Raw genomic sequence first — 27,632 nt, 5'->3', positions numbered from 1 at the left:
CACCCCCTCCACAGACCTGGGCAGTACAAACGCCCCCTCCCCAGAACGGGTATCCACAGGGACCCCCTCCCCAAATCGATGGGCCTCCCCCAAGTTATTGGACCCCAAGCGGAGCAAACGGGAATGGGCCGCCACAATGGGGACAGCGGAACCAACAGCCTGCGAGGCGTCCGACGCAACAGGGTCAGCGCAACAGTAACAGGCATCCCGCATCCACCGCTCCACAAGGGGCGTGCTTCCGTTGCGGACAGATGGGACATTGGAAACGTGATTGCCGGGGGCCCCGCCAGGGATACCCGCCACAGAGAAATCAAGTAGCCTATTGACGGGACGCCGGCGGGCCGCCCGTAGAATGCCCCCTCTTGACTATGACACCAACCGAGGAGCCGACCTGGACACTAGACGTGGATGGGCAACCGGTAGATTTTCTCGTAGATACGGGCGCGACTCATAGTACTATTAACGAAGGGCAGCTACCATCTTTGCGCCCCACTGATAGAGATGTTCAGATAGTGGGAGTTTCAGGCTTGCCCCAAGCGCTTCCCATTTCAGAAGAGGTAAGAGTGGTGTGCGGCCCATTAGAGGCTAGACACGCTTTCTTGATGACTACCACCGCCCCGACTAACTTGTTGGGACGGGATTTACTCTGCCGTTTAGGCTGCCAAATTTCATGTACGGAGCAGGGAGTTTTTGTAGACGTCGCGGAATCCAAACGCGATCTGTTAATGACGGCATTGTCTCGGCCCGGCCCCACCGCATACTGGTGGAGCCTGGAAAAGGGGGCTTTGGCCTCTTGGGCACACGTCCTAGACACAGTATGCTCCCAGAGTGACGGGTTGCGAGATTGGCTGCACGTACACCAAATTACAACAGACATAAAGGACAACCCTCCCCATTGCACGGCCTACTACGATGCTAGGGGCGATGACGACGAGTACCGAGGAAAGATAAAGGGGTCAATAGGTAAGAATTCGGACCTAACATTGTCAAATATATGGGTTGGACGGGAGGGAATAGGCGTCGAGGTAACCCTAACCGCGGAACAGCGGGCGTTGTCTCAGTACCCCGCAGGGGTGGACGCCCATGTTACCCTCACCACCGCCAAAGGATGGCCGGCGGAAAGTATAGGATGGATGATGGGGCGTTTGCGAGAAATTCCGTGCAGCGCCATTTATGAAGTGGACCACTGGACAGTGACGATGCTCGACAATGACGAAGGGTATTTGATCACCCTTGAGGAGCAGAGTATAGAAGGAAAATTTGAAGAGACAGACCTGCCCCCAAAGGGCAACCACGTTGTACGAACGGTGTCTCAGGGCCCGGGCGAGTCCGATGACCTCTTGGAGGAGGTTCCGGCCGATTTGTGGTCCCAACACGACAACGATGTCGGGCGAATTCGCGATGCCAAGCCTCTGGTAATACCGGTCCAACCAGGAATGTCCCTCCCAAACGTGAGACAATATAAATTGCGGCACGAGGCCGATGCGGGCATAGAGCCAGTGATTCAATCTTTGGTGAAACAGAAAATAATTGTAGAAACTAACAGCCAATGCAACACACCAATTTTGCCCGTAAAGAAACCAATGCAGGATAAATGGAGGTTCGTGCAGGATTTGAGGGAAGTGAACAAAGTCATACAAGGCATACACCCAGTGGTACCGAACGCGGAAGGCCTTATGACATCTATTCCACCGGACGCAACACATTTTACCGTCATTGACTTATGCTCGGCCTTTTTCTCCGTACCCATCGCACCCGAGTCACAATACTTGTTCGCCTTCACCTTTAGGGGGCGCCAGTTCACCTGGACGGTGTTACCCCAAGGGTTCTCCGACAGCCCCACCCTGTTCTCCCGAGCGTTGCACCGCGATTTGGCAGACGTGGAACTAAAAGGGGGTTCGGTGTTGTTGCAATACATTGACGACTTGTTGATTTGTTCCCCTTCCAAGGAAGCCTGTGAAGTGGACTCCATGGCCCTGCTAAGAGCCTTGGCGGCCAAGGGCCACAAGGTAGGACGGAGAAAGCTCCAATTTGTACGGAAGGTAGTAACCTATTTGGGTCATGCCATTTCACACGGGAAGCGGGAACTGCATGTTGGACGGGTGACCGCCATCATGGAATCGCCACGGCCAAGTACGCAACGACAGATGTTGCGCTTCCTAGGTATGACGGGTTACTGCCGCTCTTGGATAATTGACTACGCGCTACTTGCTAAACCGCTGTACGAAGCCACTAGAGTAGGAGAACCAAACTACTTGGTTTGGACGGACGAATTGATGCGCTGTTTCGAGGGGCTGAAAAAGGCATTGGTAACGGCACCGACTTTAGGACTCCCCGATTATGCGAAACCATTCACCCTTTACACTCATGCAATAAGGGGTTTTGCTCAGTCCGTTTTGACACAGACTCATGGAGATAAGGAACGACCGGTAGCCTACTTTAGTAAAAAGCTGGAACCGGTCGAGCAAGGGTTTCCGGTGTGCCTGCAAGCCGTGGCAGCGGCTAGGTACGCTGTGGAAAGGACAGCGGACATTGTGATGGGGCACCCGGTAACGCTACAGGTACCGCACTGCGTCACTTCACTGTTACTACAGCGGACAACACAACATTTGTCGACCACTAGATTAATGCAATACGAAACAGCACTGATTACGGCCGCCAACGTTACCATTAAACGTTGCACTACACTCAACCCGGCCTCACTGATGCCCACCCCAGAGGAGGGCGAACCCCACGTATGTGTCGATGTAGTACAGCAAGTCTCCACGGTACGTCCGGACCTGAAGGACGTTCCCCTCAACGACCCCGATCGTGTGTACTACGTCGATGGGTCGGCTAAACGCGGATGGGACGGCTCTTTGCTATCTGGATACGCGGTGTGTTCAGATAGCGAGACGGTAGAAAGTGGGCGCCTTCCGCCCACATTTTCCGCCCAGCAGGCGGAGCTGTGCGCCTTGACTAGAGCATGCAGCTTGGCGGCGGACCTGGCCGTCAACATTTATACAGATTCAGCATACGCGCACGGGGTAGTTCACGACAAAGGGGCAATCTGGAAGATGCGAGGCTTTCTCACATCCGCGGGTTCGGTCATAAAGAACGGCGAACTGGTTGAAGGGCTACTCCAAAGCATCTTGCTTCCCCGCGCTATCGCGGTAATTAAATGTCGCGGCCACCAAAGGACAGACTCTGACGTCGCCCGAGGCAACGCCAGAGCAGACGCAGCGGCAGGAAAAGCGGCCAACCAACAAATAGGACAGAACATGCCGATGGTAACGCGAGCAAAGGGGGCACACACGCAAACTGCCAACGTACCGACCTCAGGACCTACCCCCTCCCCGCAAATTGGGTGCACCATCATCACCGCCTCACCAACTAATGAGGACGTTATAAAACTTCAAAACGCAGCAACAGCAGCCGAACACAATGACTGGGTAAAAAGAGGGGCCACACGCCCCGGACCAAATGCGATGTGGACCCTTCACGGAAAACCGATAGCACCCAAGGAACTACTGCCTTGGCTGGCACGAATGGGACATCAAAATGGCCATGTGTGCCAGAGGGGGGTGATGGAACAGATAAACTATACCTGGGCGGCACCGGGACTGTCGCGAATCGCATCAGAGGTGTGCCGGTCATGCGCGGTTTGCCAACAACACAACAGGGGGGCACCCCCTAGGCACCCACATAATGCGGGCCATCCTCGGCCAATCGGGCCCTTCTGTCATGTCCAGTTCGATTTTATTAACATGGAACCAAGTATGTCGTTCCGATATGTCCTGGTAATCGTGGACATGTTCACAAAATGGGTCGAGGCCTATCCATGCGTCAAGTCAGACGCCCCGACAGTAGCCAAGCGCCTCGTGCGGGATTTCATGTGCAGATTCGGCATCCCTCAGAAAATTTCGTCAGACAAAGGGGGCCACTTCACGGGAGAGGTGATTAAGGGTATCCTAAAGGCACTGGGCGTGAAACAATCTTTCCATTGCGCTTATCACCCACAATCAGCGGGACTTGTGGAACGCACCAATGGGACGCTGAAACTCAAGGTAGCCAAGATCTGTGCAGACACAGGTTTGAAGTGGCCGGAAGCACTCCCGCTGGCGTTAATGAGTATCCGGTCCACCCCGGGCTGCACCACGGGCCTTTCCCCCCACGAGATATTAATGGGACGACCTATGAGTTTGCCTGTTTCGGCACCGATGGACATGTCCAAACTTGACTTGCCTGTGATGGATGACATGCTTTTAAAGTTTTGCAGAGGATTGTCCAACGTGGCACGCAGAATTCACGCCCGGGTACGAGAGGCGTTGCCTGAACCAACAAGCCACGCCATCCACGACTTCCAGACCGGCGATTACGTGCTCGTAAAACACTTCACCCGCAAGAACGCCTTGGAACCAAGGTGGAAGGGACCAGTCCAGGTGTTGCTGACTACACCAACGGCAGTCTTTTGCGAGGGCAAGACTTCGTGGATCCACGCCACGCACTGTAAGTTGGCCATACAAGCACCAGACACTACACCACAGCAACCACAGTAAGGATGGGCCTAATCATAGGTACAATACTATTGATAGCGACAGCAGCTAGGGGAAACTCCGATTCCAATAGATGCAAAAACGAAACCCGACACCTCACCGTAACATGGGGACAAAGAGTATCACTACCATGTTTCGAACAGAAAGCCCTGCACACAAATTGGGTGAACATAAATTGGCTAGCACTGTCGGCAGGGCCTGGACGCGTTGGCATGGTACTACAAAAGCAACGAGAGTTCCGGGAAGACGGGCAAGCTAGCATTAAGACCTTGGCCCAACCAGGATACCAATGGGGAACCCCTGATTTTAAGCTACAAACACGCACACGCCTAGGGAAAGACATGACCATGCAGGTCCGGTGCAGCGTCTGGACCCCTGGCGCGGCCGGTGGCGAAAGGAACTACATACCATGCATCGAATACATACTCACGCCACAACCCCAGAATAAGGCCCCAAAGAAGGGTGAAAACACATATTGGAAAGTGGCCAGGGAGGTGGCAACAATTCAAAATAGGACACACTGCTGGTCGTGCATGCGCTTTCCCCAAGCAGGCACCACAGGAATACACATGATAGTGCTACCTCTGTCCCTCAATGACCTCTGCTCACAACCTATCGATTCCCCATGTTTAGTCACCACGCTGGAAAGAGAAGGGGTTGACAACGGCAAGAGTTGCAATCGACAATTTAATTATCGCCCGTCAATGATTGCCCATGTGGCCGAGAGGCCTGCCCCCGTCTGGGTCAAACCACAGAAAGGGAGGGTCTGCCTCCAGGGTTCCGGCCACTTGCGTATGGGAGAATCAGAATGCGCCTACACTCTCCCCGGGAAGCTGGGACAAGGGAGCTCGGGGATTACATTACGAATAGTACTGCAAGATAAACGCAACCACAACATAACGGCTATAACATTCTCTAGGGGGGTTAGTAGGATTAATGGGGTGGTAAAGGGACTCCAGTGCTTATCCACCCACCTGGTCCCACCCCATGGGACAATGTTTATATGCGGCGACAAGGCTTACCCCTATTTACCAAATAATTGGGGGGGCACATGTTATCTGGGTTCAGTCCTTCCTGACGTTGAGATACTGGATGAGCTAGACCCAAAGTCCTTGGACAGGCGTAATAAGAGGTCAGTCATGAATGAAGATGGAACCACTAAACTACACGGGAGTCTATGGGAAAAGGTGTTTGGTTTCTTCTTCCCAGGAGCGGGCACAGTCATGGATAGTTTCCGAATAGACAAATTGGCTTTGACCCTAGAAAAGGTGGCAAACGACACCGCTACGGCTCATGACATACTATTGGACACGGTAATTCACATGCGTACAATGGTGATGCAGAATCGGGTGGCTTTGGACATGCTCCTGGCAGAGAAAGGAGGGGTATGCGGAATTATAGAGGGAAAATGTTGCACTTACATACCCGATCCATCTGAAGGAGTGTCAGCCGCAATAGTGAGACTAAGGGAAACTAGCCACGCCCTGACGATCGATCGGATCGCGCGCGAAAATTCTTATACATTTAGCTGGCTCACTGACTGGTTCCAGGGATGGACGGGCACCATAGTGAAGTGGTTATTGACCGCACTGGCTGTGATAATCGGGGTAGTAATTTGGGGGGCACTAATGAAATCTCTAGTCCTCCTCTGTATGAGAAAGTATTTTACAGGATGGAAAGTGAAAAAGCCGCCGACAACGACTATGGCTCTGACCACAGAGGCCGTCGACCTGAACGGGTCCTTCAACAAGGCAGTTGCGACCAGCGCTCCAGAAAATTGTATTGAATTTTGTGACGACTGTGATACTTGTGTGGATCCCATGTGGGAACTGGCTGCTGCCTGTAACGGTGTATGTGATGACTGTGATACTTGTGCTATAAACCCCTTGCGTGTACTGGCTAACGCTGCTTATGTATTACAAGCTGACAGCTGCACGCCCCCTTCTGACCCAACTATGGATCTGATTGCGACACTGGGTCTGGCGGTCGAGGGACCCGACGTGGATATCCTAGACCCGCAAGCCGACCAGGCGCCCATGGGAGACTTTGACATAAAGGAAGTTCCTCTCTTTTCTTCAAATGTTTCGGATCTCTTTGATCCAAATGTTTCGGATCTCTTTGATCCACATGTTGCGGATCTCTTTGCTTCAAGTGATTCGGATTCGGATTTTTACGCTCTGTACCCTGACCAGGAAATTGAGACACAAGATACTGACGACATTTTGTATTCCCCAGAACAGCAACACGTGAGGGACCTCATGGGCATGACCGTTGATTAACTTCGAAGATCTGCAAGGACTGCGTCTGCAAAGGGTGGGGGGAGCCAGTTCCGCAGGGGAAGTGATGCACCCTCTGGCGGAGCAGAACCTCATCTGGACCAGACGTCTTCGTTGTGGATCCGAAACGTTAATGGACTTTCATGTTCTGAGCCCTCAGGCTCCGAGCACGCACCACACGACACATTCGCCAAATGCACGGGCGAGGCGCTTTGGGCGCACGATATGCCCTTGGGAGATACCCGCATTACACAATTATTTTTTAATACCCGCATTACGCAATTATTTTTCACTAAAGCCCGATGTGGCACGTTGTCTCTTAAGATACTTTGTCTCGACGAGACAAGAGGAAGGAATGTCAAGTCATAGATTCTTTATTGACAATTCTCTGTTATGACAGCCGACGGCATGTCCCAAGTGAGGTAAACCCCGCCGGGAACGCGAATAGAGCGGCGTGCAGGGAGTGTTGAGATTCGTGCGGAGGCACGGGGGTGCGCGCCAAGACGGGGGGGGCGGCGTGGCGTCATGGCGTTAAGATGGTAGTGCCAGGTCAATCGGCGATCTCTGAATTTAAATCGGATTTTTGTCATGTGTGTTGTGAAATTAAAACGTCTATCCGAGAATCCTGGCCATGTTCGTTTTGTCAAAAGGTGGTACAAACCTGCGTTTCCGCCATGCGGCTCCGTGGAAGTTAGAGTAGAGTTATTGTGTTTTTAGGCAAAAGCCGAGCGAGCCGCGAGTCACGGGTGTGCGGTATGAGGTTGCTCGGAGGATGTGTGCCCAAATGCATTGTGGGTCATTGCGACTTTGCTGAATCTCGGACGCTGGATGTCGGACGTTCATGCGCGCGTGGAATGTGTAGTTTCAAGCGGAGTGCTCGAATTGCAGATATAAACTTGAAAAACATTAATTACATAATCATAGCGGCGCCTGAATTCTAATAAACATGCTTCAGTTTGTGTTTAAAATGAGGTCATGCCGGACAATGGTATACGTGTGCTTTTTTCAAGGCTGGTCATAAAACCACGCCGACATGCGCTTGTTTTTGCGTAATGCAAGTAGAATGACATGAACCTATCGTTAACTATATATATTTTGTTTTAATCTCAGCAACGCTTGACTCTGTATAAACATGCTTTGGATTACTCATGTACACAAACCCATAAAATATATGGGTTTGTTTGGCTAAGCATACACTCTTCTCTTTGTGAGTTACAGTTCTGTTTTCTCGAAGCCCAGAAAAAACAATTGGTCCAAATGATAAAGGAAAGGCTGACTCCCCCGAATGATAACGGTGGGAGGGACTCTCCCAGTCACTTCGTTCTCTCGGAGATTTTTCTGATAAATCGTATTTGGTATATAAGTGAATGAGAATCAATGCGTTGGCAGGAAGGCTTGACTTGGCATGTTCTTGCTGTAGATTGCTGTAGACGTCGGTCTCCTCCGGATCCGTATAAGTTGGCTTTAATAAAAAACTGCGTCATTTTCCAGGCTATTTGTGGACTTCTTTGCAAACGAAGAGCTGATTCTTCACATATATATATAGATATATATATACTTGTATATCCAATACCCCTCTCAAGTTGGACAAATCTCTGTCGTGAATATTGTCGCATGACTACCTTGTGTGGTCAACACCATAGGGTAGCACGGATGACCAAACGAGCTGTTTCTCCAGGGTGTTTAATCAAATGGCGGATAATACGTGTGGGGGAGCAAGAGGGAGAGAGGAAACCGGAGCCTTACCTGAACGGCTTGCCCGATGCAGTCTTCTCCTGTAATAAATAAACTCACACTAAACATATTTAAAATGTACAAAAATAAATACCGGATTTATTAGGAAATTTCCGGTACAAAAGAAACCATGGTAACACTAAAATTTATATATGGAGTGCTCCCATACACAGAATCAAATACGGACAATGGGAAAGAGAACGGTAAAAGCAAAACGTGTTATTTAATTGCAATTAGCTCGACTCGATCGATGCGTCTCGTCAGAACTCGCCCAGGCCTTCGCGGTAAAATGAACTCGCTCTTTGGTGGGAACAGTCCGTTCGTTGGCGGGAACTGCCCGTTCGTTGGCGGGGACAGCCCGTTCGTTGGAGGGAAGTGCTCGTTCGTTGGCGGGAACCCAGGCCTCGCTGTGTGTCGCACTGCAGCGAGCCAGCAGCACTCGTCCACTCGTCGCCCTTGCTTGGAAAGCCGTGACTCTTACTCCTCATGATCATCAGAAAGATATCGGCGCACGTCCACCCACGATGAGATCCAAAATCAGAGAAGAACCAGAAGGGCGTTGATGCGGAGAGAGATAAAAATGCGATTGTTCACCAACAAAGTTAAAAACGAGCAGGCGCAAGAGGGAATCGGTCAGAGCAAAGAGCCAAGGAGAAGAGAACAGAGAATGTCCGCTAGCACGTCAAGCCAAGAAGAGAAGTGAAAAGCGAAGGGAAAAAAATGTCCGCTAGCGCGTTCTTTTATCACCCAGACTCTGACGTCATCCTCATCCTAATCCAACCAGTCCGTGCCAACTCGCCCGCTCCAGAACGTTCTTGCTGACGTCATCCTTCCACCAATCCCCGAGCGCCTCGCATTCCCTCTAACCAATCACTGCCCATCTGGGCATGGCCCTCAAACCGCCCATCCTGTGTGCTTCCAAAGTCAGTCATCAGCAGCAGCGCTCAATGTCCTGGCTTCCGGTAGGGTTTTTAAATTAGAGTGTTGTTTAATAAGCGATTTTGGCTAGTGTCTATGGTGTGGTGCCAAAAGGGACATCGGAAATAAATTAGAGGTAACGACATACAAGGGATAAATTACCCATAATCCCTGAGCTAATTAACATACTGCACTCCTTGTAATGGGGACGAAGATACACCTTACACGACAACCGGGCTAAACAAATTCCCTACTTATTACATGGTGGTTGTTCTTCTTCACAACAATCGGAACATGCTAATCTATACAAATCTACCTGGACTAAAGTATCCCTACCCCCACAAACATAACAATATACATGTTTGCATTTATATGTACAATGTGTCCCAGAAACCTCTCCGCATGTGTAATCAAAGGAAAAAAGAAAAAGATGTTGATCACCTTGGCAATTGATAAAACTACTTGGAGTTATGGGTGCTGAAAAGAGCTTATCTTCGATATGAAAGGAAGGATCAAGGCCGATTCAAGCAGATGTTATTGAGTATTGGAATCTTATAAATACAGTAAAACCTTAAACATTCATTATGGGGGTTACGTTCTTGGAAAATGCCACGAATAGCAAAATCTTCCACGAATGATAAAACTAAGGGCCTATGGGGAAAAGGTGGTTAGATTCCTGGATTTAGAGAAAATGTAGAGAAACGTGGGTGGCAGCCAATAATAAACGTATAATAATTGAAATAAACATGTAAAATAACTATAAATTGGCCTTATGATGAAGTATACGTCGCCCATTTTTCTCTGCCTTTTTCCGTTAGATTCACTTTTGTCCACTTCCTGCTTGGACAGAATTATAAACCATGCGTGAGAAACTACGAGAGGTGTCTGGTGCGAGATAACCACCCGATTGGACGCAAACAATGACTCACAATTACAGTCAAAAAACAAAAAAGGTCGAAATTGAGCTCAGCGATAGCTAATTAGGTATAGAGAATTTGGCCGCGATGGTCAAAACCACGAAAGCTAAACCGGCGATATTTAAGGGTTTACTGCATATATTCGTATAACAATGACTAAAACAATGCTATCATCAAGGCACATAAGGTCAACATGCTATCACAAGTTTTATTCTTTGGAATAACGTTTGGAAACTGATGAATTCCAGATGCTGTCAGAATAATATGAAAGTACATCATGAGTGTTTCAGAAAGTTCAAATCTGCCACCACTGGCATTCTCCTCCTCATCCTCCTGACCAAAAACCATGGCAAAAGTCACAGGGGCCTTCTCTCTGCAGGCCCCGGCATGTGAGTGTGAGGTTTTCTAGCCGAGCCGGAAGGCTTCTCAGTGTTACTGGGGTATGACATTTGTCACATGTCAAAATCCGTGATTATTTGTACCGATCCGAGAAAGTCACCGCTAACTTAGTTGGCCACTCAAACATCATGGCCATATGACAACAGTGTACCACATTCAACAGTTACAACTCTTTCCAGTCGCACCGTTTTTACTTTTTTTTTTTTACAGTTGATTCCATTAACTTGTATTGCATCGTATGCAAGTGAATATAAATAAATGGCTGCCAGTAATTGTGTTCTATGATTGATACCCACACCCGATATTGCTGATCTTTCAAAGTGTGATCAGATCTGAGTGGTATATTTTCAAGGACAATTTGCAGGAATGTACCTTTCTATTTGTTTTTTAATTGATTGACTGAAAATTAAAGGCAAAACATCAGTATTTGCTTAACCATGATTCTAACTTTGATTTGGTGTATAAAGTGGCATCCGCAAAAACAACTGTGTGGCTTAAACAGGAAAAACTTTTCCCGACTGACCAACCCTCCCTACTTTTAGCAATGATATGCGAACTGAGGTTGTACAGCCTGGGCAAAAAAAACAAAACAATTTCTGAAGAACTAGAACTGATATTTCCGAGTTTTGAAATCCTTATATTTCTGTCAGTTATATCAAGGATACAGGAACCAACTGATGCAGGGCTTTGGCTTCAAAATACATCTCAACAAACGGCTTTGGTTGGCAGGAAAAAAAAAAAAAAGGAATTGATATTTCGGATTTTCTGTCCATATAATTCATCATCTTATATTGACTATCTCGCACGGATGCCTTATTAACTAAATTTAAACCATATCAACCGTTGAAGCAGAAAGCCATTGTATGGTTCAGTGACGATCCAACGAGTAGCCATGCTGGAGCTACTCCAGCCGCTCCAACTCCTGCAGGGAGTGTTGCACGAAATTATCGTGACCGACGAAGACAAAGCGTCCAATGAATTTCTTGTGCTGCAGCAGTAATGGGAACCAACATCGATCATCAGGCCACATCTGCTCAAACGGAATGTTCTCCAGATCAAACCACCGAGGACGCATTTCTGTTTGCAGTAGAAATAAAAGCAGATGTCACTGAGCAAGCAGCATATATTATCATGATGTCAAAATTGCAGTTCATATGCCAATTCTGTTGAAAAATTCGATCAATGTATTTCTGCATAAAGCTTTTTTTGAAAGTTCATAAAACGACATTGTAAATGCACGAGGAGTCTCGGGGCATTTGCATTGGCACTGTTTACGGCAGAGGCAAGTTGGTGCGGCCACAGAGCCTTAGATCTTGTATTAAATAAAAAGATGCCTCAAAAGCAGGATTATTCAGCCCTGCAGAAGGGAATGTACTGAGATCGGTGATGTCATGGTACCTTTGCTGTTAGTGTGTCACCAATCCTAATGGGCAATTTGAGTGCCTATTTCCCCTACCATTCTTTTCAATGGCAGTCAATCTTTGGAGGCCGAACCTGTTTTTATGTGCAAGTCTTCTTTACAACAAAGTAAGTGAATCGGACGGTTTATTCCTTTGGTGGAGAAAACGTAAGAGTGCAATGATGGCACCCTGAAATATCGACTGTATATTCTCGCATTTACAGCAGAATTCAATAATGCAAGGACATCATGAGTGTATTTAAGGTGAAAGGAATACCTTATTCAGTACTAGGAAGAGTACCCATCCCAAGTGATGAGAAAAACTAGCAAAAGTATCGTCCTCTTCTCTCTTCCTCTCTCTCCTCTCGCCCCACTCACCTCTCCCTCCCCTGTCTCCTATCTCCACCACTCCCCTGTCTCCCCTCTCACCACCCCCCCCACCCCCCACCACTCACCTCTCCCCCCTCCCCTGTCTCCACCTCTCCCCTGTCTCCACCACTCCCCTGTCTCTCCCCTGTACCCCCACTCCCTCTCTCTCCACTCCCCTCTCCTCTCCTCTCCCTCCCCTCACATCCCACTCCCTTCCTCACTCTCCTTTCCTCTCTGCATGTCTGTGCTCTATCCTTTTTATGAAAAGGCTTTAATTTCCTTTTCAGTTTTTTTTTGCTTTCACTATTCAATTGTGACATATTTGATATCTGATGTACCATACTCATTACAGAGTGTCTGTGCCACAAAAGCAGCAGTAGTTCAGGCAGTAAATTGTAATTTGTTCAGGGTGCTGACAATAGCTCGCGTACTCTTCCTGAAGGACACCGTGGGGATCTTTAACGTCAACCAACTCATGTCAGAAGACAGCACGCCAGTTTAACGTTCATCGGAGGAATGACACACACATTGATGATTCACCCAGTCTGTGAAACACCAGGATGATAGTTTATATCTGGTTGGGGATTCAAACCCAGGCTCGACTGCTTAGAGGAGAGTGTGCGTATGTTGGAGGTCAGCAGAGGTCGTCCCTTAACACACTGTTAATAAACAAACTGTAATTCCATGTTGTAGCAGTATGTATTACTATACATTAAAATGTGTAATAAAAGTAGAATCTGAATATAAAAAGATCGCAACCGATGTTCCTGGACGGCGTAAATTAAAGGAAAACGTACAATAATTACCTTTAAAAGAGTGAAAAAAATGAATTTTGGAGCCATTTTACCTCACATATCAGGGAGCCTATTATTTAATTTTTTTAAATTGCTTTTTCCAAAATTTGTTCCCATTTCACTCAAGATTTCGACATAATTATTTCGCCCATATGTTGTAATTGTGAAATATGGAATCAGATTTTGAATATCAGCTTTTAATAAGCCTATACTTTACATTATTCAATCTTGCCAGGAGCCAATAACATTGAACCTAGCCTCACACAGCCAATCAGCGCAACCGTGAACAAACAGATGGACAGCCATCTCTGTTTTATATTATACTCGCAGGAGTAATTTAACAAAGTCAATTTTACTTTATTTCTCTGTAATGGCTCGGCAAATTGTTCTAATAGTTGAACAAATACAAACGAATAATGCTTAATTTTATTGTTTGTCACCGCATATTGAGTTGAAATTTGTTCCTCAAGCCTGAATTGAAAAATCAATGTAATGAAGCTGAGTCTCTTGGCATGTCACTTTCACATCGCAGTGAGTGTAAAGAGGATAACATCACAAAAATGTCGACTCATTATTGTAAATAAAATGTTTAAATGAAGATTTAGCTAAATTTGGTAGCAGCTTTGTTTATCGTTGAAAGCGAGCTACGTTAATGACTCTACGTTATGATTTCGCCTGTGCTGGGAAATGACCTGCAATCCAAGGAGGACGTTGTGTTGTTAATCCCGGCGCACCGGGACACACTTGGAATTTTAAACGACTGAACGCAAGGTTTATATTTGCAATATGAGTTTTAAACGACTGAACGCAAGGTTTATATTTGCAATATGAATTTTAAACGACTGAACGCAAGGTTTATATTTGCAATATGAATTTTAAACGACTGAACGCAAGGTTTATATTTGCAATATGAATTTTAAACGACTGAACGCAAGGTTTATATTTGCAATATGAATTTTAAACGACTGAACGCAAGGTTTATATTTGCAATATGAATTTTAAACGACTGAACGCAAGGTTTATATTTGCAATATGAATTTTAAACGACTGAACGCAAGGTTTATATTTGCAATATGAATTTTAAACGACTGAACGCAAGGTTTATATTTGCAAGATGAATTTTAAACGACTGAACGCAAGGTTTATATTTGCAATATGAATTTTAAACGACTGAACGCAAGGTTTATATTTGCAATATGAATTTTAAACGACTGAACGCAAGGTTTATATTTGCAAGATGAATTTTAAACGACTGAACGCAAGGTTTATATTTGCAATATGAATTTTAAACGACTGAACGCAAGGTTTATATTTGCAATATGAATTTTAAACGACTGAACGCAAGGTTTATATTTGCAATATGAATTTTAAACGACTGAACGCAAGGTTTATATTTGCAATATGAATTTTAAATTATGCTTCAAATGTTGTCTGGAAAGGCAAATGAGATCAGGAAAGTCGTTTTTTTTAAACCAGCAGATTAAGGTGCTACATCAAATGCTCATAAACACCTCCATGATGCGCTACACATAAAAAACAATGTGCTACATCAACACGTGCCCATTAGCCATATCGAAACCCAACCATCTTATTTACAGGTTCCTGTGTTTTCTCTTCACTCTCTCCTTGTTTGTTCATTCCCTTGCTTTATGAGTTCAAATGTGAACCACACTGTCGGTTTATTGCCTTTTCACCCTCCGTCACCTCGCTAATCCATGAACCGTCTTGTATCGGAAAATATATTATTCCCTCTTGTATCGGAAAAAAATAACACCTGCCTTTCATCAAATTAAGCTTTCCTTGAAATTGCTTTGGCTCAACTCTCGTACCATTCGCTCACTCGTTTCTGCCTTGATACGAGTCTGATCGATATGTGCTCATTGTTATTATATTAAAATGCAATAAAAGCAGAATAATTCTTACTGGATTTGCTTTATTTGAGATGTGCCCAAAATTGCTCCAGGTTTTAACAATGGATAAAATAGCAACAACCTGTGCACAAAATCGAGACGTTCATACATTCGTGTTAAAAACCATGAATTCTTACCATCAGATTCGGTGGGTTCTCCGTCAAAATGCTCTGTGCGAAAAACGTGCACTTCAAGTGTAGTTGTGTCCCCTGTGAATTCGTACTCTATTCTCCCGACCTTCTCAAGCGCCTCCGATTTCAAGCCACTTTCCTCCCAGAGTTCCCTGCATCACGAGAAGCAGCTTTTGTTCCACATGCTTTCATTAAAAGTTGTAGTTTTAGACGATAATTCTATGACATGTATGTTTCAGTGTCGTTATGCTTTATTTATATAAAAGCTTGCGCCAATAAACACCATGTGGTTGCAAATTAGGAAAAAGCCTTTACAAATTGAGTCGCAGCAGGAAAATAAAATGTGTCGTACATGTTTTTTGCCGAGAGTTTTGCTTCTGTTTTCAGGTCTAACTGTGCTTTCTATGATGTACAAGGCTGGTACAGCAATTACAACACAGATAGGAAAAAGAAGCAGAGAAGTTAACACTACTGAAAATCAAGCTCCAACATCTCTATCATGAAATTTGACCTCACAATTATCCACATACTTTAAAAAAAAAAACCGAGGGTATTGTAATCGGCTCCGTCTGTCAGTCGATCCTTCATCTCCTAAATGGCTGGGCAGAAATTCACCAAACAGGGATCACCACATGGCAAAAAGTTGCAAAAGCAGTATCATTTTTGGCCCTGTCCCTGGGGTCAAAGGTCAAATACCAAAAAATGCAATTACGGGCATTTTAATGAAAGTAAATAAATTATTTTAACATTATTTTAATTAAATTGATGAAATTTTAATGGAATTATAAATTAATTTAAATAAAAAGTTTTAATTTGATGAAACTTTGTATATGCAATCAATATTTGGAGACACATGAAGTATGTAATGAGATTTTTTAGCTCACCTGGAACGAAGTTCCAGGGAGCTTATGCGATGGTGCGTCGTCCGTCAGTCAGTCAGTCCGTAAACACTTGCAACTTCTCCTCCGAAACCGCTGATAGGATCGTGACCAAACTTGGCACAAATGATATTTGGTATGTTGTGACAAAAGTTTGTTCACGGTATTAAAAAATTTTTTTTGGGTCAGTGGATCCAGGTTTCACCCCCTAAAATAGGAATTTGCTTTTTCCTCCGAAACTACACACATTATTTAGATGAAACTTGACCACAACCTTCTGACCACAACCTTCACTCATGATGTACCAAGTTTGTTCACAGCATTAAAAAAAATCAGCCCCTATGAGGTTATATTTGGGGGAGGCGGGGGGGGGAAAGCCCCCACCCCAAATAGGTATTTGCTTTCTTCTCAGAAATTACACACTCACTCGGTGTAGTATACTGCTTTATTCTACCAGGTGAGTGCCCAGGGGTATTGCCCCTACTTTGGGATTTGACCTCTGGTTCATGCCCCACCCAGAGGGTGGGGACTTGGGTTACAGGGGTCAAAATGGAAAAAATGTTTTTAACTCAAAGTTTGATATTGGTTAATTCCTGATGGATCTTTTCGCCATCTTTCAACTTTGCTTTTGGTGGGATGCAAGGGAATTTGTGATGGCGTGCCATCAAGTTCGCTCTAGTTAAGCCTGCTAAAACAACAAATTTTCCCTCCAGATGTATGCTGAGGAAACTGAGTCCCTACTTTGGTAACGTGGTCACCGATTAGATGTCTCCTCTGTATTCAATCTCCAAAAGGGGATAAATCCACTAAAAACTGCTGTTCTGAATAAGTACCAGCAGGAGGCACAGTATCTCAAAGTGAGTCTTTTGGATGGGGATGCAAAGCTACCTATCCCGACTTCATTTGGATTGCAGAAGTTAAAAATCCCACGCTATCTTTTGGAAAAAGACTGTATCCCAAATTTCATTCCCTGGGAATTTCCTTCCCTTCATTTTCAACCTGCCATTGGTGAGAATGCTCAGTTCTGGATGAGGCACAAATTATACCTGTACCTCAATTATTTTGTACAATCTAAATGAGATATTTGATCTCGTGAAAATATTAATTTATAACTATGCCTATGGAGATTATTGTAAGAATTCTTTTTTTTTAAACATGAGCTTTAAACATTTGTATTTATTTTTTATCTCACCTGGAATTTAGTCCAGTGAGCTTATGCGATCGAGCAGTGTTCTTCGGTAGGTAAGTCAGTCAGTCAGTCAATGAGTCCGTCAACACCAGTCATTATCACTGGAACCAAACACACGATTTTGATGAAACTTGGCCACAAGCTTCATATCTGATGCCTAACGGAGGTGTATTGACCGCATCAAAATGTGCGCTTATTAAAGGGGTTTACTAGGGAGGGGGGTTTGATCCCCCAAAATAGGTATTTGCTCTCTTCTCTTAAACTTACACACACAATTTGAATGAAACTTGACCACAACCTTAATCACCCATGATGTGCCAAAGTTTGTTCATGGCATTAAAAAAATCAGGGTCGAGGCGTGTGTGGGGGGTTTGAGTGACTGGTGCTCCTGATCCAGGTGAGCCTCAGGACCCACAGTCCTATTTTTTGTATACAAAGACAAGGCGTGTGGAAGAGCACAACACATAATGGACCAGGATGCAACATAACAAAAGAATCAGTAGAAAGAAGGGGGAAAATGCAAACAGCAAGGTTGAAGGATGAAATAGAGGAAGACCTGGACAAATTCGGGAGGTGGGGAGGAATGAGAGATAGGGGAGGATGCAGGGGATGGACATCGAGCAAGCACTTGGAGCGGAGTGGGAAACTAGAAATTTGGTAGGAGGTGGCCTTGGAAGGGGCAGGGGAGAGGGAATGAGAAGGTTAATGGAGGTAGGAAAGATCATGGTTCTGGATATGGTAGTGATCAGCTGTCTGGAAGACCTGGAGGGAAGAATGAGGTTAAGAAGAATGTGGAAGTTGGTTCCACAGTTGGGGAAAAAAGAATGACCAAATGAGCGGAGGTAAGCAGTGATCCTAGAATTTGGGAGTTTCACCAGAAGGGGCTTGATCATGGACCTTGTGCACCCTGCAGAAACCTGGGGAAGGGTTGGGGCATGGAGAGAGAAAAGGGTGCAAGACCAAAAAGGAGGTTGTAGAAGACAGAGACCAATGACCTGTCTACGATGGGAGAGTGATGGGCCCATAGACAAAGTAGATAGTAGAGGGACAAAATAGTATTGAACACCTGCTACCAAGGTTAAACATGCAGGACAAAACAAGAGGCAATAATGAGCAAACCACATGCATTAAGTTAGATAAGGTGAGCAAGAGAGCACAAAGATGTCAACCAAAACCATGGGTCAAAATTGTCTGCATTTGTCGTATGATGCTGTGTTGCTGATATTCTGTCTGTTGAATGCATTTGAAAAGTAAAAATGTATTCATCAATATTCTCATCGTCATAAAGGTATAGGGAGAATTTGGATTCTGAAGATTAATCATATTTGGCCTTATTGGAAAGTTGACCGCAGCCAATAGTGATATAATCAAGCAACAACCCAGTTCTTTTCTAACATACCGCTTAGCCCAAAGCGATTAAAGATCACAAGAAAAGCTATTACAGAGTCCAAGAATGTAAATTGTCCAAGTTCATTTTGGATTTCGATATTGAGACCCACCGCTTTGCAGCATCTTCAATACTCTCTCCCTGCTCCACCTTTCCACCAAAGCCGTTCCAGCGTCCTACGCCAAACCCGCGTTTTTTCATGCCGAGAAGAATCTGTAAGGGCCTCAGCACCATGACGAGGGTGAGAACTTTGGTTCCCATGCCTGCCAAGAAATATGGGAAAAATAAGGGAATTAGATATAATTAACAGAGCAGATGCAGAAGGATCTGCAGAAAAGAGAAATAATGCTGCAACATACTTGAAAGCCAGAACGAATTGTAACAGATTTACAAAAATATGTCACTGATCCAAAAATTGTGCATACATTTTTCACATCTTCCACTAAGTGTTGATGGGCAAATCCCAAAGTCTTTGAAGGATTGATAGGGTGTCAGCTACAAGTCATGAACATTTCCATGGATGATGTCCACCCTGGCCACATCACCACTCCACAACAGGTCTGGGAATGAATTAGGAATTTAGCCAGAGTGATGGAGATATCTCGTCGACTTTGTCAAAAGACACAAAAGTCTTTAACGTCAACGAGGTATTGCTACATGGATCCCCAGATGAACATGCACTCATTGATGCGATGCTCATTGTGGATTTTGGGAATATCAGTGGCAGGAAAGAAAGGTTTTTACCAGGCTGGTGACGATTTGGGATAAAGGAGGCGAAAGTGGGTTATTAAGACCAAATATCTGAATGACTTGAATCTGAGAATGCAACAGCATCAATGAGTTAGAAAATGAATCAATGAGTGTCATGTTGGTTGTCATTGGTAACTGCACAAACTACCTGATCAATTTGTTCATAACCAGAAACTGCTTCCTGGGCAGTAACCACACTCTAAGATGGGAAAGGGTGGGGGCCCAAGTAGTATACAAGTATAAAGGAAATTGCTTGTTTGTCTTTCTCCTGTCACCTCCACCCCAGTGTTAGGGTTTTTTGTAATATTGTGCATGAGCTCACACACAGTGCCTTCAGAAAGTATTCACACCCCTTGACTTTTTCACATTTTCTTGTGTTACAGCCTGAATTAAAATTGTATTAAGCTGAGATTTTTTTTGTTACTTAGCTACACACAATACCACATAATGTCGAAGTGGAATTTTATTTTACATTTTTTTTTTACAAAATAATTACCTCCGCCGCCAATGTTGGTGGTTATGTTTTCACCGCTGTCTCTGTTTGTCTGCCTGTTTGGTTGTCGATGAACAAGATATCTCAAAACGTTGTGGACTGAATCGGACAAAATTAGGCAGAGATGTCGCATGTGACAAGGACTAAATGTGACAAGGACTAAATGGACAAGGATGTATGTGACAAGGACTAAATGATTAGATTTTGGTGAAGTCCGGATTCGGATCCGGCTACTAGAATTTTTAAAAGTGATTCTTCACCATTGAGAGATCGGGTGAAAAGCGATATATAACATGATATTTAAAATGTTGTGCAAGAGTTATGACTAAACTTGGTGGACGAGTTGGTTCGGTGCCAAGAACAAGCCGATTAGATTTTGGTTCAGGTCCGAATCCAGATCCGGCCTATCGGTGGGATACAAAACATAAACTGTTCAGCCTGGTGGAGGTATGCGCTCAACCGAAGTTAACAATGAAAAGCTTAAATGTCGTGAGTCAATAAGTATTCAACCCCTTTGCTATGACAATTCAAATTGAGTCCAGGTGCATCCAATTTCCTTGAGATGTCTCTCCAACGTGATTGGAGTCCACCTGTGGCCAATTCAATTGATTGGACATGATTTAGAAAGAAACATACCTTTTATATAAGGTCCCACAGTTGACAGTCCATGTCGGAGCAGAAACTCTACCATGAAGTCAAAGGAACCGTCTGTGGAACTCCGAGATAGAATTGTGAGGAGGCATAGATCTGGGGAAGGGTAAAAAAAATTTAGAGTGTTGAAAATTCCTAAGAGCACAGTGAGCGCCATCATTCTTCCTAGAGCTGGCCATCTCACCAAACTGACCAACTGGGCAAGAAGGATCTTGGTCAGGGAGGTAAACAAGAACCCAATGACCACTCTGACAAAACTAGAGAGTTCCTTGGCCGAGATGGGAGAACCTGCCGGAAGCACAACAGTCTCTGCAGCACTTCACAAATCAAGGCTTTATCCATTCCAGTGGCCAAACGGAATCCATTCCTGAGAAAAATGCACACAACAGCATGCCTGGAGTTTGCAAAAAGGCACGAGAACGATTCTGAGAGCATGAGGCAAACGATTACATGGTCTGATGAGACAAAAATTTAACTCTTTGGCCTGAATTCAAAGCGCTACGTTTGGCGTTAACTGAGCACAACTCATCGTCCATCTAACACCACCCCTACCATAACGCATGGTGGTGGCAAAGCGGCATGGACTGGGAGACTCGTAAGAATAGCGGGACCAATGGATGGAGCCAAATACAGGCAAATCCTTGAGGAGAACCTGCTTCAGAGTGCAAAAGACCTGAGACTGCAGCAAAGATTTACGTTCTAACAGGCAATGACCTCAAGCATATAGCCAAAGCAACACTCAAACACTCTTCAAGGCTTCAGAGCAAGAACGTGCAAGACCTTAAGTGGCCCAGCCAAAGGCCAGACTTGAATCCCATTAATAATCTGTGGAAAGACTTGAAGATTTCTGATCACTGACGCTCCCATCGAACTTGGCAGAGCTTCAGCAAACTTGCAAGGAAGAATGGGAGAAACTCCCCAAATCCAGATGTGCAAAGCTGATACAGACAAAGCCAAGATGACTCGAAGCTGTAATCGCTGCCACAGGCGCTTCGACAAAGCATTGACTCGGGGGGTTGAATAGTTATGCAAATTCGATATTTCTGTATTTAATTGTTGATTGATTTGTAAAAATTTCTAAAAAACAAAAATTCCACTATGACATTATGGGGTATTGTGTGTAGATCAAACAACAACAACAACATGCATTTTAAGGCCATTTTCCCTGCTAGAGCGGGGGTTAGCCTTGCGGTCCCCAAGACGATCTTCTCCATTTTGCCCTATTTTCTGCATCTCTCCTTGTTAACCCCCTTGCCCGCATTTCTTCTTCCACCATCTTTAGCCAAGTCTTTCTCGGTCTTCCCCGTCCTCTGCTTCCTTCTACATTCATTTCCATCACTCTTCTCAACCAGTCACTTTCATCCTTCCTCAACACATGACCAAACCATCTCAACCTGTTCCTCTTCACAGCATCAATCACAGGCTCTATTCCCATCATCTTTCACAATTCATCATTTGTCTATGTGTAGATCAATAACAAAAATTCTCGATTTAATCAATTTTAAATCCAGGGAACATAATAAAATGTGAAAAAGTCAAGGGGTGTAAATACTTTCTGAGGGCACTGTAATTCTCAGAATTCTTCATGAATCACACCTAGGACTGAAGACACTGTATCAATCATTTTTGAGCCATAAGCCTGTGTTAGGTTGTCTGCCCTGCCCCTTCCTTTTATGAATACATCCACCTCTGATTCAAACCCTATCTTCACCAAATTGTTTTGGAACAGTTTGGCCCAGCAAGGAATTGGTTGACATGTGCAAAAAACATGCTGCTATGGGCAGTGCGAAAATCCACTCCTCGAATGGGTTACGACGTGGAACCCATGGATGGAGCACCAGAGAGAGCTGGGTGTTAAAACAGGGAATAAAAAAGAAAACAAAAACACCTTTAGAGGCCATTTTTCCCCGCAAGCGGGGGTTGGCCTTTTTCGGGAACCGTGGTTGTTGTTGTTTTTCGGTCCCCTTTTTGAAGCAATGTTTTACGGCCGGATGCCCTTCCTGACGCCAACCCTTTTTGCCGCCTTTAACGACAAACAGGAAATTACCAGTGAACTGGTACTCAATTAGCCGACCTCGGAAGGATGACAGGCTGAGTCAACCCCCCTGGCGTTAATTCAGCGATCGACCGGGATTCTAACCCAGGATCCTAGGATCCTAAGCTGACACCCTAGCCGCTAGCCCAACACCAGGGTTCTGTTAAAACAGGGAATAAGAGAATCAAAGACCGGGTGTTAAAGAGTGAAAGAGTGTTAATGATGTTTCTGACGCAAAGTAAATACGAGCCCTTCGGTGTTTCACTCTGTGTACTGTAGGGCGAGTTTGTTACATTTTGCAAAAAACATTGGGATAACAACAAAGTGCTGGGAGGATGAACAGAACGACGAGCTGCTCAGCTGAAATTTTGCCTCAATAATGGTAATACAAAGTATGCTGGGTTGACTTTTTGACCTTGACCTAATATTAAGGTCATGACGTAGTTATAGATATATTTTTTTTTTTTTTTTTTTTACCATAACCTGACTAACGGTTGTCTGATCGGAATGTAATTGCCCTCTCTAGATAGCTTAGGCCTTAGAGTAAGGCACATTTACACTTAATTTACATTATACCCCTCTGGGTTAAAGGTCGTCTTACACCACCAAGAGTATTAAACCACCATTTAGGTTTTTCTCCCTTTTTCTGGCAATGTCCGAGGACTTTCACAATGAGATTTTGCCTCAATAATGGTGATACAAAGTATGTTGGGTTGACTTTTTTGACCTTGACCTAATTCTTAGGGTCATGACCCAATTATAAACATTTAACATTTTTCACCAAAATTTGACTGAGGTTTGTCCAATCAGAATGAAATTTTCCTCTCTAGATAGCCCAGATCAAGGCACATTTAATCTTCATTTAATTAAGACCCCTCCAGTTTAAAGGTCAAGGTCTTACATCCCTGTGTCTACTAAACCACCATTTAGGTTTTTCTCCTTTATTTTTTCTGCCAATGCTGAATCTTGGAGCTGGCCGGAACTTTTGGAACGAAATTTTGTATTAATAATGTGAATAGAAAGAATGCGATATTGACACAATTTTTTTGATCTTGACCTTATCTTTATTGTCATGCCCCAATTAATGGCATTTTAACATTTTTCACCAAACATCGACTGATTTTTGTCCGGTTTGAACAAAATTGCCCTTTTTATATAGCCAAGAGCAAACCACATTTACGCTCAAATTACATCATACCCCTGGGTTGAAGGTCAAGGTGAAATAGCAGTCTGAATTTTTTGTTTTTTTTGGCATTGCTAAACTTTGCCAATTTGGAATTTCAAAGACTGCTTGGTCTTCCAAGATGTCCTTGTATCATAAGTGTACCTGCACTGAAGTTGTGCACCTGATATTTGATTAGTGTCCTTTCGGGATTGTGACCTGATTAACAAAAACACCTTTTTGATCATAATTTGAATAATTTTCTTACAATTTTCATGATGTTGAGATTTATGAATAGATTGTAGGACTGTATTTTCATAATTTACACTCATATGTCATAAGGTGGGCCAAAAAACATATGCCATCATTGGATCATGGGCCAAGGGTAAGTCGCAGGCAATTGCATATATGTAGTTATATTATTGCTGCGGTGTGTGTGTGTGTGTGTGTGTGTGTGTGTGTGTGTGTGTGTGTGTGTGTGTGTGTGTGTGTGTTGTTGTTGTTGGTTGTTATCTCAAAATGCAGGTTTCAGAAGGTGGAACAGAGCCTTCCCAGGTCTCCATGTGTCCACCTACGTGTGTGTGTGTGTGTGTGTGTGTGTGTGTGTGTGTGTGTGTGTGTGTGTGTGTGTGTGTGTGTGTGTGTGTGTGTGTGTGTGTGTTGTTGGTTGTTATCTCAAAATGCAGGTTTCAGAAGGTGGAACGGAGCCTTCCCAGGTCTCCATGTGTCCACCTACGTGTGTGTGTGTGTGTGTGTGTGTGTGTGTGTGTGTGTGTGTGTGTGTGTGTGTGTGTGTGTGTGTGTCTGTTTTGATTCACCAACCACACCATTTGACCAGATTCTAGAGACCTTAGATCACTCACTCTCAAAGAAAAGACATCCAGTGTTATGTGCAGGATAAAAGTTCTGATCCTAAACCTTAAAAGTATCGTTTGGCTATCACTATCAGAGTGCGTGTTCAACAGTGCTCGCTTTCTCTCTTTCTCTCTCTCTCTGCCCTTTCCGTAACCCACACTGAAGAGGAAGTTATAATATCAATAAAAGTGCCACGAAATTAGAGGCACCGTTGCAAACGGGTCCAGTATACCCATAAGTACCCATTTCTTTTCCACAAGCAAGTCCCTGTTCTCGTCACGAAACCATTTATATTTAACTAAAGTGACATAATGTTGCACGTCAACTTACCAAAGCTTTTGATTCGTTCGAGTATTAACGACGATAAAAAACAACAAATTCCCAATGAATCCGTCACACTGCGATTTGAAAATGACCGCAAGACCAAACGCGCCGAGACGAGGAATAAAAGGGCTATTCACGATTCCCAACGGTGAGATTCGTCACAACGTTCAATCGTTCAGGCTATTTATTAATATTATTAATAACAAATCGTTGTAACGCATCTTTTATAAAACGTTTAATGTGTGCGTGCAACGTGTGTGTAGATATTGTTTATTTCGGCGAAAAGACAAACAATGCATGCGCTTGTCGAGTATCCACGTATTTATTAACACCGCGAACTCGTCGAGAGCCGGATCATGATTCATGCTCCACACACACGTGGTATCGACAATAGAGGAAGAAACAGATACGACATACGAGCGTCTGACGTCACATCCTGTCCCTCACAGCAGAGAAAATGTACCTGTATCGTAATTAGTATATGTAATCCGTACGCAATGCGGAAGAATATTACTCGCATATCCAAAAACAACTGCAAAACTAGCCGAATAAACAGCACAGCAGTGTATTCGTTATTCAAGTATAAAAAGTGTTTTTTGTTTAGCGAATCAAGAATAATTTCTCGACGAAGCGGCGCCCACTTCATATCACATGATTAGCAAGAGAAAAGTGTGACAGGGTCAGCAGCAACAGCAAAAACAAAAACTACAAATACATACATACTGTAGAGTACATACAAAAACCATACATACATGATACATACATACTACATACTACATACTACATACCATACACACATTCATGATATATATTACATACATACATGATACATACATGCATATATACAAACATGATACATACATACATTACACTTTTGTAGACATACATATATGATACATACATTGCACATGTGATACATACATACATACTACATACCATACATGCATAAATACAATACATACATTCATGATATATATTACATACATACATGCATACATACATGATACATACATGCATATATACATACATGATACATACATACATACATTATACATACATACATACATACATACATTATACTTTTGTGTACATATATGTATGATACATACATTACACATAATACATACATATATGATACATGCATATATATATGATACATACAATGATACACACATATGATACATACATATATGATACATACATACATATAATATACATACATATGATACATATATACAGTCACGTGAAAAAGTAAGTACACCCCATGTAAAGTTTTGACTTTTTCAACATATTTCAACATACAGCTATTTGATCTTCATTTCAACAATATTGATAGATAAAGGTGATATAACATAACAAATATCATGAAACATTTACATTTTGTAGTCCATTGTATAATTTAAATAAACATAAATGCAAATTTCGCATGTGGAATAAGTAAGTACATCCCTACATTTATCACTACTTCAAAACCTAAAATTAGAAGCAAGTGCACCAGCTCAGGTGCAAATGATTAGAACATCGTTAGAGAGGATCTTGGAGGAACCTGTCTTATTTAAACCTCAGACATTTAGTTTGGTTTGCTCTTTGTTGTTGAAGTGTGCGGCGTCACCATGCATAGATCAAAAGAGCTCTCTGAGGCCTTCAGAAAGAAGGTTATAGATGCCGACGAGTCTGGGAAGGGATTTAAAAAGATCTCCAAACAATTTGAAATCAATCATTCGACTGTCCGGAAGATCATCTACAAGTGGAAAAGATTCCAAACAACTGCCAACTTGTTCAGGCCAGGCCGCCCCAGCAAGTTCAGCCTGAGAGCAGACCGCAAGATGCTGAAAGAAGTCTCCAAGAACCCCAGAATGTCATCACGGGACCTACAGGTAGCTCTTGCCACTGTTGATGTCAAAGTGCACAAGTCTACCATTAGAAAGATAAGAGGCTGCACAAATTTGATCTACATGGGAGGTGTGCCAGGAGGAAACCTTTTCTGTCCATAAAGAACATCAGGGCAAGACTAAAGTTTGCCAATGAACGAAGTGCCAATGAACGAAGGCAAAGACCAGCACTTCGGGAACAATGTGCTCTGGACAGATGAGTCAAAGGTAGAGCTATTTGGCCACAGTACCAGAAGACATGTTTGGCGAAAACCAAAGACAGCATTTGACCACAAGAACCTGATACCAACTGGAAAGCATGGTGGTGGAAATATTATGGTTTGGGGCAGCTTTGCTGCATCAGGGCCTGGGCAGCTCACCATCATAGAATCCACTATGAATTCTTCATTGTACCAGATGGTGCTTGAGGATAATGTGAGGCTATCTGTCGGAAAGATGAAGCTCAACCGAAGGTGGACCTTGCAACATGACAATGACCCGAAACATTCCAGTAAATCCACCAAGGAATGGCTGAAAAGAAAGAAATGGAGGGTTCTGGAATGGCCAAGTCAAAGCCCGGATCTAAATCCCATCGAGATGTTGTGGGGGGATTTGAAACGGGCTGTGCATGCAAGAAACCCCTCAAACATCGCAC

At 44.1% G+C, this 27,632-nt stretch overlaps 1 protein-coding gene across 3 annotated transcripts; it reads right to left on the bottom strand.

Moving 5' to 3' along the window:
• Positions 1 to 10,574: 10,574 nt before the first annotated feature.
• Positions 10,575 to 25,271, bottom strand: NUDT1 (nudix hydrolase 1). Of its 3 annotated transcripts, none has more exons than XM_068111501.2 (5): positions 25,113 to 25,222; positions 20,716 to 20,826; positions 18,949 to 19,099; positions 15,389 to 15,534; positions 10,575 to 11,856 (listed from the first exon to the last, which is right to left on the bottom strand). In XM_068111501.2, the coding sequence occupies exons 2-5, from the start codon at positions 20,768 to 20,770 to the stop codon at positions 11,681 to 11,683; spliced, it is 528 nt and encodes a 175-aa protein (XP_067967602.1). In that variant the 5' UTR covers positions 20,771 to 20,826; positions 25,113 to 25,222; the 3' UTR covers positions 10,575 to 11,680. The 3 variants fall into 3 exon arrangements, with proteins under 3 accessions (XP_067967602.1, XP_067967603.1, XP_067967604.1); XM_068111502.2 differs by lacking the exon at positions 25,113 to 25,222 and adding an exon at positions 20,915 to 21,097; XM_068111503.2 differs by lacking the exon at positions 20,716 to 20,826 and having other exon boundaries at positions 25,113 to 25,271.
• Positions 25,272 to 27,632: the final 2,361 nt, after the last annotated feature.

This window comes from Myxine glutinosa, chromosome 3 (assembly GCF_964187855.1).
Source record: "Myxine glutinosa chromosome 3, kmMyxGlut1.1, whole genome shotgun sequence".
In the NCBI taxonomy this organism is placed as follows: Eukaryota; Metazoa; Chordata; class Myxini; order Myxiniformes; family Myxinidae; genus Myxine; species Myxine glutinosa.
This window is presented reverse-complemented; position numbering and strand designations above follow the sequence as displayed.

Excerpts from the sequence above, each read along its gene's own strand:
- NUDT1 (XM_068111501.2), bottom strand. The coding sequence starts at position 20,770 with ATGGTAGAGTTTCTGCTCCGACATGGACTGTCAACTGTGGGACCTTAT. Across the intron at positions 15,535-18,948 it reads ATTGAAGATGCTGCAAAGCG|GGAACTCTGGGAGGAAAGTG; the intron begins GTGGGTCTCAAT and ends CTCGTGATGCAG. Across the intron at positions 11,857-15,388 it reads AGAACCCACCGAATCTGATG|AAATGCGTCCTCGGTGGTTT; the intron begins GTAAGAATTCAT and ends TACTGCAAACAG.